The sequence below is a fragment of the Rasamsonia emersonii genome (assembly GCF_000968595.1).
Source record: "Rasamsonia emersonii CBS 393.64 chromosome Unknown ctg1118621759960, whole genome shotgun sequence".
Taxonomy (NCBI): Eukaryota; Fungi; Ascomycota; class Eurotiomycetes; order Eurotiales; family Trichocomaceae; genus Rasamsonia; species Rasamsonia emersonii.
The window spans coordinates 1-13,191 of NW_013563327.1; the positions used below are offsets into that span (position 1 = coordinate 1).

At 50.8% G+C, this 13,191-nt stretch overlaps 3 protein-coding genes across 3 annotated transcripts; 1 reads left to right on the plus strand and 2 right to left on the minus strand.

Annotated features, from left to right (window-relative positions):
* Positions 1-3: 3 nt before the first annotated feature.
* T310_0722 (Uncharacterized protein) lies at positions 4-5,388 on the minus strand (the record flags this gene model as incomplete). Its single annotated transcript, XM_013476384.1, has 1 exon — positions 4-5,388. A coding segment is annotated over one exon (5,385 nt), but the record flags the coding sequence as incomplete, so codon positions are not given.
* Positions 5,389-6,121: 733 nt separating this feature from the next.
* On the plus strand, positions 6,122-9,148 carry T310_0723 (uncharacterized protein; the record flags this gene model as incomplete). Its single annotated transcript, XM_013476385.1, has 8 exons — positions 6,122-6,256; positions 6,400-6,494; positions 6,561-6,600; positions 7,143-7,529; positions 7,659-7,712; positions 7,802-7,894; positions 8,241-8,620; positions 8,824-9,148. The coding sequence occupies 8 exons, from the start codon at positions 6,122-6,124 to the stop codon at positions 9,146-9,148; spliced, it is 1,509 nt and encodes a 502-aa protein (XP_013331839.1).
* Positions 9,149-10,794: 1,646 nt separating this feature from the next.
* Positions 10,795-12,820, minus strand: T310_0724 (C6 transcription factor; the record flags this gene model as incomplete). Its single annotated transcript, XM_013476386.1, has 4 exons — positions 10,795-11,071; positions 11,131-11,870; positions 11,932-12,551; positions 12,754-12,820. 4 exons carry the CDS (start codon positions 12,818-12,820, stop codon positions 10,795-10,797), a joined length of 1,704 nt encoding a protein of 567 aa, XP_013331840.1.
* Positions 12,821-13,191: the final 371 nt, after the last annotated feature.

Consider the following 13,191-nt stretch of genomic DNA (forward strand, 5'->3'; position numbering starts at 1 on the left):
ATTCCATCGATCGTTCAGCGTCTTGCTGGGCATCACGCGGGGAATGAGAATCCGATCGTTGTCGAACGTGATTTCCGGCTCCTTCTCCCAGAGCATGTCATGTTCGGCATACTCGCGTATATTAGAGACGATTAGTCTCAGGAATGCCTCCGCTATGAGTCTAGAGTTGAGATTTGTCGCCTTGCCAATATCCAGCAGCTGCAAGTTCAGCTGAGGCATCTCCGTTTGGAGAGCCCGTCCAATACCGGCCACCATGTTCGAATGTGGACTTTCACTCGCGCGACCTGCTGTAACCCACAGGACATTGACGGATTTGCTGAGGACATCCTGGAACTTTTGCCATCGGTCTGAGGTCATTGGATCTGCGAAAAGCGGCCTGTCTAGCTCGGTGAGAGAGATGACAGAGGTTGACGCCGAGAAGGCTGTCTTGTCCAGAGCGTCGATGCTGGTCACGGCGGTGATGAAGCGCTTCCAGGGAGAAAGAAACTTTTGAACGTCTCTAGACAACTTGGAAATTGGCAATGTTTGGCCGCCAATGACCAAGATCCGTTCTGTGGGAGGGATGCTGCTCACTGACGAAAGAGGGTCACGCAGGATCTCGAATTTCTCATCCACCGCCTGACTGACAATGAAAGATGTAGCATGCCACTCGATTTCTTGCTGGTCGTGCACAACAGAATCGACGCCGGAAAATCCAGTCTCTTGGAGGAGCTCGTTCCATTGGACAGGCGAGATCCCTGGTCCAAACCGCCGACCTTCATCCACTCCCAGCCACCAGCCTTCGAAGCCACCCATCAGAAAGGTGGTGCGCAGCAGATCACCGGTCACTTCCGTCAGGACGAGATAGCCACCTGGCCGAAGGAGAGAGCGCACGTGCTGCATCGTCTGGGACAGGTTACGAGTAGCATGCAGCACATTGGAAGCAATAATGATGTCATACGACTGCTCTTCAAACCCTTGCTCACGAACGTTCCTTTCGATATCCAGTGTTTTGAATATCATTTTGCCCTTTTGCTGTGCAAAATTCTCAGCTGCTCGTGGGAAGAAGCCGGCAGAAATATCCGTATAGGTGTATGAAGAATAGGCATTGCCAATCGTATCCAAGATATTCTTCGTGGTTCCGCCAGTACCAGCGCCAATTTCGAGCAATCGTGCTTGTGGGTACTTGTGAGTGATCTGGCGGATTGCTCGCGACATGTGCTGGTTGAGAAGCCGGAAGCTACATCCTTCCATGTAGTATCGGTGGAGCTTGTCGTTCTCCATCAGCACGTCTAGGATCTGTTTCTGACCCCGGAAAATGGCGACAAGACTCTCACCCAGGGAATGCACCATAGCCAAGTCGATTTGTCCAGGGTATTGTGCTGTTAGTGCTTGGATTGTTTCAGGAGTGTCTTCCATCCATTCCATCTTCAGAGTGCAATGGTTTCCGTTGCAGATGGAATCCAGGTAATGGTGAAGCGAATGCAGGAAATATTGATGGTACCATTTGAAGTTCTTTGTCTCCGCCATCGCGATCTCGGCGACAAGCCTGCGGGAGTAAAAGAGACACACCCGTTCCAGTACTTCAACCAATTCACGCGGATCCCGGCTATTCTCTTCACCGAAGGGGGCCAGTCCTGTCGAAAGATCGACATCCCACTCTGTCTTTGAAAAAACATACTGGTCATTCGAAGCTGTTGGTTGATCCACGGATTTCATTGTTAAGCCCTCGATTTGGATCCCGGCATGCTTCTCGCCAGGAAGAGAGACGTGAATATCGGCTTCGAAGCCGGAAGCAGACATACTGGTGATAAATGCAGTTGTATCTAGTCGAACGTGTCCCGCGATAGCTTGAGGCGCTTGGTTCAAACTTAGTAGCAACCGAGAGATCCCAATGGGCAAAAACGGCGTCCACATGCCATCACTTGACGGAGATGAATGTGCCGCAAACGCCGCCTGGAATGCCACATCTAGGAGTGACGGATGGAGCGTATAATCGTGGCCCAGTTCCTCGTCTTCCCAGGACGCAGACGTAGATGCATATCTGAGAGCCCGGTTTTGCAGGTCCATCTTCCTGAAAAGCCCTTGGTAGTTAAGACCTACCCGTTCCAGGTTCGAATAAAATCGGTCTATCTCCACTGGAGCAAGATTCGGCGGACCTGGGGGCTTTGTCGGCAGCTTCTTATCGGATGGCTCTCCAAAATGAATCTGAAGTTGGCCAGAGCATGTCATCTCCATCGTACCTGCTCCCTCCTCTGAGCAGACATAGCAAGCAAACTCGGCCCGCACGGGGGGATGATTCCCTATGGGAATATTCTTAGCAAGCCGACGAAGGGTGAATATCATTTCCGCTCCCGCATGGCCCTCATTAAGGACTGTTGCCTTGAATATTTTCATGTCTTGCAGTTCAATCATTTTGAGCGCATGTCCGTCTGCAACCGTTTTGCAGGCTTCCACTGCCATTGCCACATAGCCTGCTGCGGGGAAAAGGACCTGGCCTTGGAAGACATGACCTCCGATCCAGGAAACTTCATTGAGTCGCACAATATTGCGCCAGCGCATCTCATATTCTGAGTCATCTAGGACTCGTCGCCCCAAGAGCTCGTGGGGCTTATTATCGCGCAGACGGAAATTTCGGGAAATGCGGGATTCCTTCCAATAGACTCTGCCATGATCCCAGGAGTATGAAGGCAAGCCTTTCAGCATCTTGGGCGTGGGCGGGTTTGCCTTATAGTATGCTCGATGATAGCCATCAAAGTCCACAGAAGACGACCCAAGATGAGACCATAGGTAGCCCACACCAGCCGAAAATGCCTCGACATCATCGTCCCCTCGCTTCATACACCCAGTATATGGCAGGGGTGATCCCAACGCTTCCTGGATGACCTGTGTTGTCGGGCCTTTGAGTGCTGGATGTGGACCAATCTCGGTCACAATGTCAAATGGGCCAGCCCTCCTTAGAGAATATTCCACTGCTTCAGAGAAGAGAACCGTTTTCACCATATTATCCACCCAGTACTCACCTTTAATGATGCTCAAGTCACCGTCAAGAAGATCTGCATCTCCGCGCACGCTGGATACCCAGACGCAGTCCTCCTTTGGAGGGCTCACCTGGATGTTGCAGGCTTTCAGAGATTTCAAATAAGATGCGGAACATGGAAGCATGTGGTGGGAATGATACGCTGTATCAACCTTGAGCTGTCTTGCAAAAACCTTCTGCTCATCTAACTGTTTCTTGGCCTGTTCGATAGCATCCAGATCACCTGAAAGGGTGATACTGCCCCTGGCATTACTTGCAGCAATACACAGGCGACCAGAGAAAGCAGGTTGCTTGCAGAGGGTAGCCGCATCCTCAAAAGAGAGGCCAACAGCCATCATGCCTCCCCTTTGACCATTGTCACCACCTGCCAGCTTGGCATGATATCCCCTGTAGTAAGCAATCCGGATGGCATCCTTGGCAGAGATTATGCCAGCTGCATAGGTAGCAGCAATCTCACCGGACGAGTGACCGACAACGCCTCGGAATCTGATGCCAGCCGCATACATGAGATCTACCAAGGCAATCTGCAGAGCGGTGCAAAGAGGCTGCGAGAATGCAGCCTGAGACAGGCGCGAATTCGTTGCATCGGCCATCAATTCCTCCATCAGTGACCACTTGGGCGCCTCGTCACCCAGACCGGCCAGAGATGCCTCGCACTGTTCGATCGAATCCCTAAATAACGGGCAGGACTCGATCAGGCGCCGCCCCATGGACGCCCACTGGGCACCTTGGCCGGTGAAAATACCGAGAATTCCCGGAGCCTCGTTTGAGCCGCGTGAACGCACGACTGCACGCTCAGCGCTTTCCAAATAGTGATCAATTGCCTCCAAGACCCTCTGCCGGGTAGCTCCAGAGAAAGACATCTTGAAGGGCAGGTGAGAACGCCGGAGCTGCAAAACCCACGCCAGATCGGCCAGATTCACCGAGTCATTTCGCTTGAGATACGCTGCAAAGTCCGTCACAGTCGCCAACAGAGACGCTTCTGTGTTTGCGGAAAAGGTCAGCGGACCCACGAATAGACTGTCCTGGCCGTTTCGCTCCGTCTTCTCGACCTTTGGCTCATAGCTTTCAAGGATAACATGTGCGTTTGTTCCACCGAAACCAAAACTGTTCACACTGGCTCGTCGTGGAGAACCCGCTACTTCTGGCCATGGCATCCGACTGGTAGCCACTTGGAGATTGTTGCAGAATGGAACGATCTCGGGATTTAGTTCTTTGAAATGCATGTTTGGTGGGATCGTTCGGTTCTGGATGGCTAGCGATGCTTTGAGTACTCCTGCCAGACCGGCTGTCCCTTCCAGGTGGCCGATAACGGTCTTTATCGACCCAACGAGCAATTTACCCTCGCGTCTCGTGGCATCCTCGTTCGGAAAGAACACATCTCGGATCGCTCTGGCTTCCACGGGGTCACCAGCTGCTGTTCCGGTGCCGTGACATTCAAAATACTGGCAACGATCCTGCTCCGGGTCCAGCCCTGCCTTGTGATATGTCTCTCGGATGAGAGCTGCCTGTGCCGCAGAACTGGGCATGGTGATACCCTTTGTACGCCCGTCAGAATTAACCGCTGTTTCCCTGACAATACATTCGATATTGTCGTTGTTCTCTTCTGCATCAGACAAGCGTTTGAGGACAACAGCAGCAAATCCTTCACCACGAGCATAGCCATTAGCATCCTTATCCCACATCCGGCATCGAGAATCAGGGGAGAGCATATGCAGCTTTGATTCTGCAATATACATGGATGCATCAAGCAAGAGGTTCGCGCCAGCAACAATAGCCATTGTTGATTCTCCATCTCTCAGGCTCTGCACAGCCATGTGTAAGGCAACCAGAGAGCTTGAACAGGCAGTATCAATCGTCATAGACGGTCCTTTGAGGTCGAAAAAATATGAAATACGGTTGGATAGGATACTCCGAGCCGTACCCGTAGCGTTATACACGGGCAAAGTCTCAGTATCGCGATACTGCATATCAAAATAATCCGCATTCATCACACCAACATAGACAGATGTCTGGGAACCCTTGACTTGCTCCAGTGAGCAGCCTGCAGATTCCAATGCTTCATAGACTGTCTCGAGGAGCAAGCGTTGTTGGGGATCCATGCCATCAGCCTCGAGGGGGTTGATGTTGAAGAAAGGTGCATCAAACATGCGAATGTCTTCTGAGAGCAGGTAGGAGCGATTCTTGACGTTGGTGCTGCCATGATGTTCGCCATCTCGATGGTAGAAGTTTGACAGCTTTAGCCTGTCGGCCGGAAACGTGCTCAGCACGTCTTTGGGATCGCTGAGGAGGTCCCATAGCTTGGAAGGCGTGTTGCAGCCGCCAGGCAGGCGGCAGGATGAGCCAATGATCCCAATGGGCGCTTTCATTTTCGTGGTATGAGCGAGGAAACAATGATGGTTCGAGATAGGCAAAGAAACGGATGCGAAATGAGTACTCTGCTGGTGTTTTTCGCATGCTAGACAAGTAAGTATATATAAGATTTCGACACTCCAGACAAACCACCATGCTTACTGCTTGCTTCACTCAGCACGTCTTCGATTGCGTAACACTATGTTGACTATGTTCCTCAGCTTTGCATGGAGTCCCTGTTCTTGGACCCCAATTCTTTTCTGCGGATTGCTAAATTTCGATTCCTCAGCTATCCATGGCCAAAACCTATCTTGCAAGGATAGAAACTGCTTCTCTGCCGTATGGTGAAGGATGGCGAATATCTCGGGGGGAAATGGATCTCAACCTACATGAAGTATCAAGATATTCCATGCACCTTGCGTCTCAGAAATCTGACTCAGATAGACCCCACTCATACTATTTGTTTGTTTCTATTCTCAGCCTGTTTTCGGTATGATAAACGAGACCGTTTATCAAGATCTGTCCCTACTATGAACGCTCCTTCTATGAAGCCCTCTACAATAATGCCCGATAAAGGTCCCCGTGAAACAATCCTAAAGTCACGCGAGAAGCCCATTTGAGGGTTCATTAGGAAGCATTTATAAGGCTTATATCAAGCATTTATCTATGGGTTTTACAGGCTTGATAGGGTATTAAAAAATTTAAGGTTCTTTTTTACCATCTCAAAACATGAATGTCTCACTTGACATCATGACTCGGCGGTTATCTAAACAGATAACCTGTCAACCACGTGCAGTGGCTAAGCTAAGCAAATATGTGCGGACCGAAAACACAAAGGGGAATACATTGCGAGCTCTTTTTTCGGGCCATGCTGATGCTCGGGCTGTAAGCTGGCCCGAATTTTGTGACACCTTCCTCTGACAGCTCCCAGATATGGCCCCACGACAAATTTCACCGCAACTTTGCATCTGTCAATGTCTTTGATGCAGTCAAGTCCTTTGATTATCATTCTGACACCTGCAGTACAGGCATCCAATCCTTCGTTTGAGTGTGCGTTGGACCGCATCACTGCCACTGCCCCGATGCATATCGGCTACACAAAGCAAGAAACTAGCCCCTACCTGTTCGTTTCATGTGCGCAGTCACATTTCACAACATGCGGTCAAGGAAAATAGAAACGACAGTACAGTACAGACCGTATACATCCTACTCCGACCAGGGTGCGCACGGTATGCTTGAGGGAGAGGCCAGCCTCTGTGGCCGATCATACACAGTTAATCCAGCGGACAATTTCAAAATTTCACTACCTAGAACAGCCATTGCATCCAGGCAATAACGTTACGTACTCATCGACTGCGAGGCATCTGGCCTTAGGGTTACCAGGTTTGACCCAAAACCGGCAGCTTTTATCGGTACAAATCGCACGACTGAGTGAGGAAGTCAATATTTTTGAGCACTTCCTGCCATCATTTGAACCACAATTTTCATAGAACCGACACTTCATGTCTTCTTTCTCTACTATAGCTTCATCGGGCTCATGCTCCGGTGCCTTCTTCGCCATGTGAATGAAATAGGTTTACGGCCCGAAGTTTTACGGCCCGAAGGCCCGGTCTTTGTCCTCGATATTGTCTGGGGCCAGCTGAATTCAGGTCCTGCGCGAGCTAGGGCTACTTCTGACTCAGCAGCATGCATGCCAATATGCCTGAGATACTATTGAGCCTGAGAACCTCAAAGCGCCGACGGCTGTAGTCTGGCAAGACTTTGGTATTAGTCATATCCAACGCAAAGCGAATTTTTGATGCCATTTGCGGATAAAGGGGCCAATATTGTTGATGACGACGACTGGGTCTTCAGCCGGTTCCTGACCAAGCCTTTCTTCTGCCGCAAGGTCTATACAAATGAGTCGATCCACGCGGGCGATATTATTCAGGTTACAAAAACTGTTCTGCTCCGCGATCAGGACTACTGGGGGGAGGATGCGTACGAGTTCCGGCCAGAGAGCTGGGACGGGCTGGGGCCCTTCTGGAACTTCGTGCCCTTTGGTGGCCCGTCAGCGCAGATGATGGTCACAACCGAGTCATCGTGTATGCTCGCGCATCTGGCGCAGATATATGCACGATCGAGTCCCACGACCTTGCGCCGTACACGGCGTATGCGGGTTTGCCCGTCAAACAAGACCGGAGTCCAGATCACCCTGTATAAGTGAGAGTCTCGTCCGAGAAGGGAGAAGCATGGAGGAGAATTTAAAGCTTTTCCTATCTATAGACATACTATATGGACGATCTAGCTTAGGCAGCATGTTGATCTTGAATCTGAAATAGATAGAACTGGCCCATCTAAGGTCAATGACGGAAGCATTCTGCTCTACAAATCAACTTGCTATCAATAGATTAAGAGTTTCTGTAGTTTCCATCTAGACGACTATTACAGCTATTACTAAAGAGTTCTGCTTATATACTTCATGGGATTGTTTCCTCCTGCGGCTTGATCGGATTCTGGGCTCCAGTCTTGGTGAAAGAAAGCGTATGCAAGATCAGACCTTGACATGCAATTTCCAGCCCACCTTGGCAACTCTCGCCACGGTCCCTGCCACAGCGCCGATCAGAATCGATGTTGCGGCAAAGATCTGGGCGAGCAGATAACCGCCCTGGTCGCGCTGGATCAAGGCACCCTCGATCGCTGGGCCAGTCAATGTCGCGAAGCTGACCACCGTGAGCACCATTCCCACTCGCGTACCCACCTTGCGCAGATGGTGACTAAAACAGTTGCTGTGGCCGGAAAAAGAGACTGCAAAGCCGCGGCGACAATGCCGTAGATGACGGTGAACACCCACAATCCCGACGCTGTTCTGACAGCTGCCCAGCAATAGACCAGGATCGCAGCGGCGAAACTGCAGGGAACAAGCAGGTTCAGCGTCCCCGTGAAACGATCTCCTACGAGGTTTGGGACTGCGTCCCACGGCGCCGACCCCGTTCAGCACCATGACCAGGTTGATCGAGTCCGCAATGCCGATCCGGTCGCGAGCAAACGTCCCCAGGTAGAAGAAGACGAAATAGAGACCCCAGAAGTTGAAGAAAAAGCTGAAGATGAACGCCACATAGGGAACTTCCTTCAACGCCGTCCATTCGACCAGCGCTCCGGTCTTTGGCGGGGGAAGACGGGATCGGAAGAACAGCACGGACGGGATATGCGTCCCCAACATGATGAAGCCTATCACTCGCATCGTCAGGGGAACCCGACATCGCTATGGTACAGCAGCTGGTTCACGACAGCCGGATAGACCAGACCGCCGGTGGCCCCGCCAGCAGCAGCAAGGCCGACTGCCAGGGCACGCTTCTGCAGGAAATACGACGACATGACCGACAGGGCCGGACCAAAGGTAAAACAATGGCCTAGCCCTACGCAGACGGCCTGACTCAAGAAGATCTGCCAGTATTTGGTGCCCAGTGAAGTCATGAACGTGCCGAGGAGCTGGAGGACGACGCCAGAGACAAAGACCAGTCGGAAATATCCTGCATCGGTGGCTCGGCCGGTGTAGACGCCGACAAAGAAGAGAAAGACATGGACGCTGCCGATCCAAGCAATATCAGACGGAGGATGACTGCAGGGAAGGGTCTGCTCGTAGTATTGCTGGAACATGCCGAAGCTGTTGGTGACGCCCCAGGTGTTGAAGAAGACGAGATGGCCCAGGGCAACGTGCAGCCAGGCCTTGAAACCGCCGTCGGGAGGAGAGAAAGGTTCATTTTTGGTATCTTTTTCTCCGGAAGAGATGTCTAGATTGACTTTTTCTGATTGCAGAATAATGCCATTGTTCGTATTCGTGTGTGGAGGACTTCCGTCGGATTGTCGACCCATCTTCGTAGTAGTCTGCCACTCTGTTGCTTGGTCACATAATAGCTTCGATGGTCTTTATGATCTTTTTTCCGCTCACCGGACCTTTATATACCATTATTATTTACTATTTTGTTTATGATAGTAAGTTAGCATGAATACATGATTAGTAACCGCAAATGTTGAGTGCACAGTACATACTCACACCCGACGGCTAACATTTAGCCGACTACAACTGCGCGTAATGGACCACCCACAGTGCGAATAAAAGCTAAAAAAAAGGATTTCTTTTATGTAATAGCACTTGGGTTCAAAGATGGATCTCAGTGTTTATGGCCTATAAGAGAGGTTCGTCAACTGCTATGAGTGGTAGAAACTGCCGCGGAGATGCTGGGCGTTTCTCCGCGGCGATGAAACCAAGCGCTTGAAGGAATCTTCATGCAGATCAGGTATCTACCTAACTTACTCTTCACTCCATACCTTGTGTACCGCGGTATGAATTACCCTCACAGACTGGGTGGGAAAATGGCTTAGGAATAAGATGGCTGCGAAGCGATATCTGATTTTTTTTGGTCAATCGCAACCTTCGACATCCGCGGTATCTGACCTGAGTCATAGCCGGTGGAAATCATATTATTCTAGACGTTGGCGACAAGATTGCATTCCAACTGTGCAGCAATATATATATTGAAACTTGAGAAGTTTGTTTCTCCTTTTACGTCGATTCAATTCAAGTGCTTAATTTTATCTGTCATCGAGTCAACTACTTGATCTGGACACCTGCCATTTTTTTTCCCCTTAATTCCTCCTCTTTCTATTGCACTACTATATGTATGTCGCATCATATCTATGTCCACGCCGTTATATATATTTTCGTACTCTCTTTTACAAATATTGATTGTCGATCGCTTTTTCCTTGTTGTTCCTTTCTCTCTCTCCTTCTTTTTTTCTTTTACTTTTTAAAGTTGCTGATAATCATAATATAATTCTCACAATTCGTCCACTCTTCCACTCATGCCTCTTCTATTGACCGGATGACTGATGCATGGAGTGACTTCGCTTGTCCCCACGCCTGGCGGGCACTAGGCAGAATCGGGATTAGAAGTTGCTCAATTCTCGATTCGCGGCGATCTCACTGGATGAGCTTGTTCCCAATAAGGTTAGCTCTGTACGATGATGTCAGACTGTCAGCCACGCGCTTGTTCTTCTGCAACAATTGTCTGCTCACCCTTGGCAAACAACTATCCATACTCCGTACGTCGTACATCAGCCGTTCCAGCGCCAGGTATGCTTAACTCGACCTCAGCTGAGCGTTGTTTGATATTACCCCGTAGTAGCGCACCATCTCGCAACGGTAGCTGTTTCGATCTGATGTCATCGAGCAAATAGAATCTATCCTAGTGCTAAGGATGAGAAACGTATCCATGTGGTCTATTTCCCGATATATTCTCGCACGCTGAATTATAAATACCACAGAAGAAACCGCTCGTGACTCCCGCTTAATGAAAAACGAATCGACAGTATTGATATACACAGGCCTATCCCCCAGATAAACGCCAGTACCATAGACGCGCTATCCCTAAATGTTGTCTTCAGCTTTTTTGCCTGATAGTTTCGGCTTGCTCCCGCTCTCTCTGGGCTTTTGCAACGGCACACTTGCCCAGTCGGATCAACTCAGCGACAAAGTCGTCGACCAGCTTGATGTGCAGGATCTCGTTCAATGTCAGCTGGCGGATCCGGATCCCTTTCACCAGCTCGGGCACCCGGCTGAGGAGCTCCAGGTCTTCGATCGCCTGCGGGTCCAGTGGGTTCATAAGCAGATTGCAGAAGATGGTGAGAAGAGCGGACATTGGATAGAAAAGGATCATCCTGCAGACGACAATATTAGTTCACTCCTCGTGATGTGATGAGGTTCGCGCGTGTATTACCAGAAACAGTCCCCCGTAAGCGTGTGCACTGCCGTCCGCAGGTAGTGCAGCGACGATCGACTGGCTCCCACAGATAGCGCCAGACTTGAGCTGACGCCTTCCATCTCACCGCTCTGCCCACCGGCCCAGACACGGCAACGACCGCTCGCCCGATGGATGGCCGCCACGCAGTGGTGGTACTCCAGTCGCAGGATGATCGACTTCATGCTCTTGTCGACGAAGGGCGTCTCGTGGGAAAACGACAGGGTGGGCCGGTATTTCGGCGGCACGGACATGCGCCATTGCTCCAGCTCGTCGTCCAGCTCGCGGATGTCCTTCAGGAGCTCTGCGTCGGATTTGTGCAGGGCTTTCACCGAATACAGGGCGTTATACGCCCGCATCTTGATGATGGAGAGTCGCAGATCCCCCGGAAACAACGGAACGATCAAATCGTCGTCGATAGGCACGTCATGACATAAATCGGCATATTGCATCTCGACATACCGTGGCGGCAGGGTCAAGTCGCAATATGCATCGTTGATAGAGGGCGGCTGCCCGGATCGCAGAGAGATCTCGATGTCGACGGTGTAACACAGCCAGAACAGATTCCGAAGATGGAATCGAACCCGCGATGTTGGATCACTTGTCACGTAGGCTGTGTCGGACATTGTATTGCCTCCCAGCATGAATACGGCCCGGCAGGCAATAGCACTGAGCAGGGCGGCAGATTGCAGGTCTCCGGAGAAGAGCTGAAAGAGACACTGTCTGCTGTGAGCATGGAAGAGAAAAATAAAAATATATATATAAATGAAATAATCTTACCAGCATGATAGAGGTCTGTAGCCCGTCAATCGTCGTTTCCTGCACAAGTTGCGGGGTAAAGCACTGCGCTTTCACGGAGCAAGCTTCGCTATCTACTAGGAGAGACACTCCGTCTAGATTGAAAATCGACACCACAGAAAGAAAAGCGTAGACGCACGCCTTGGCACTGGCCGCACCAGCCGGCATGGGAGCCTGCTGCGATTCGTAGGCCAGCTTCAACGTCTCCTGGAAGAGGACGGGGTCAATGAAGGGAAACACCAGACGAATGATGGAGGAGCGGTATATCGATAAATACTCCTCTACGATCTTTCTATCTGGCAGCTCCACTGAGGCTTGGAGTCGCTGGAAATCAGCCGGAATGGAGGCTGTATAGAAGCGATGCTGGTTCTGCCAGGGCGGGCCAAAGGCGCATAGTTTCTCGAACGTTGCCTTCTCTCCGGTCCGGGATTGTACCCATTCCTGGCCCTCGGGGGAGAACAGTGGGATGCCATTGTGCGAGCTGATCTCGCCCAGGTTGTAGCCGGCAAAGTGCAGTTTGCCAAAGCCGCGACCAAAGGGCTGCGGCTCGATCACCGGCGGAGATAGCTGAGCAGCATGCTGATGGGTTGAATGTCCGGTACCTACATAACAGTTAACTTGATGATGAGGAGAGTTTTCTCTATGCGATATATGCGAACCAGTTTCCTGAGTGCTTAGATTACTGGTCAACAGCTTTTCAATTCTTTCGATGCGTTCAGCCAGACGCATCTCCGCCCGATGCTGCTTACTTGTTCAAACCATGAGTATTCAAGTGATATAACCGGATTCTCTATAAGTACTTACTTCGGCCCGCCACTCTTCTTCTTTCGATTCCCTCCGACGACTCGATTGAAGGTGCAGGGCAGGTCATGATGCCTGCACCAGTTGCATTGGGGAACCGCCGCGTCGCATTGGATCTGGACACGGTGCCACGCAACGTCAGGAACGCCGATTTTTCCCTGTATTCTAGAAAGTGCATCGAGCCCGTGGACTGTACGGTACCTTTCTCTTATAGCACGAATCACATGCTCTGGCGACGCGCTTCCGTTTCTGCGGCTCCCCTTGTGTCTCGTCTTCGGAGCGCGGGGTGGATGTTGGAGTCACGTACATCCTAAGTCCGTGCACGTGGCTAGCTTAAACGGGCATTCAGTCATCTGCCATCACATCCTAAATTGTAAATTTCCGAAAAAAAACTGGCGGGAAGATGGTTGGATACTTGAATCAGGTCGGATTATCGCTGAC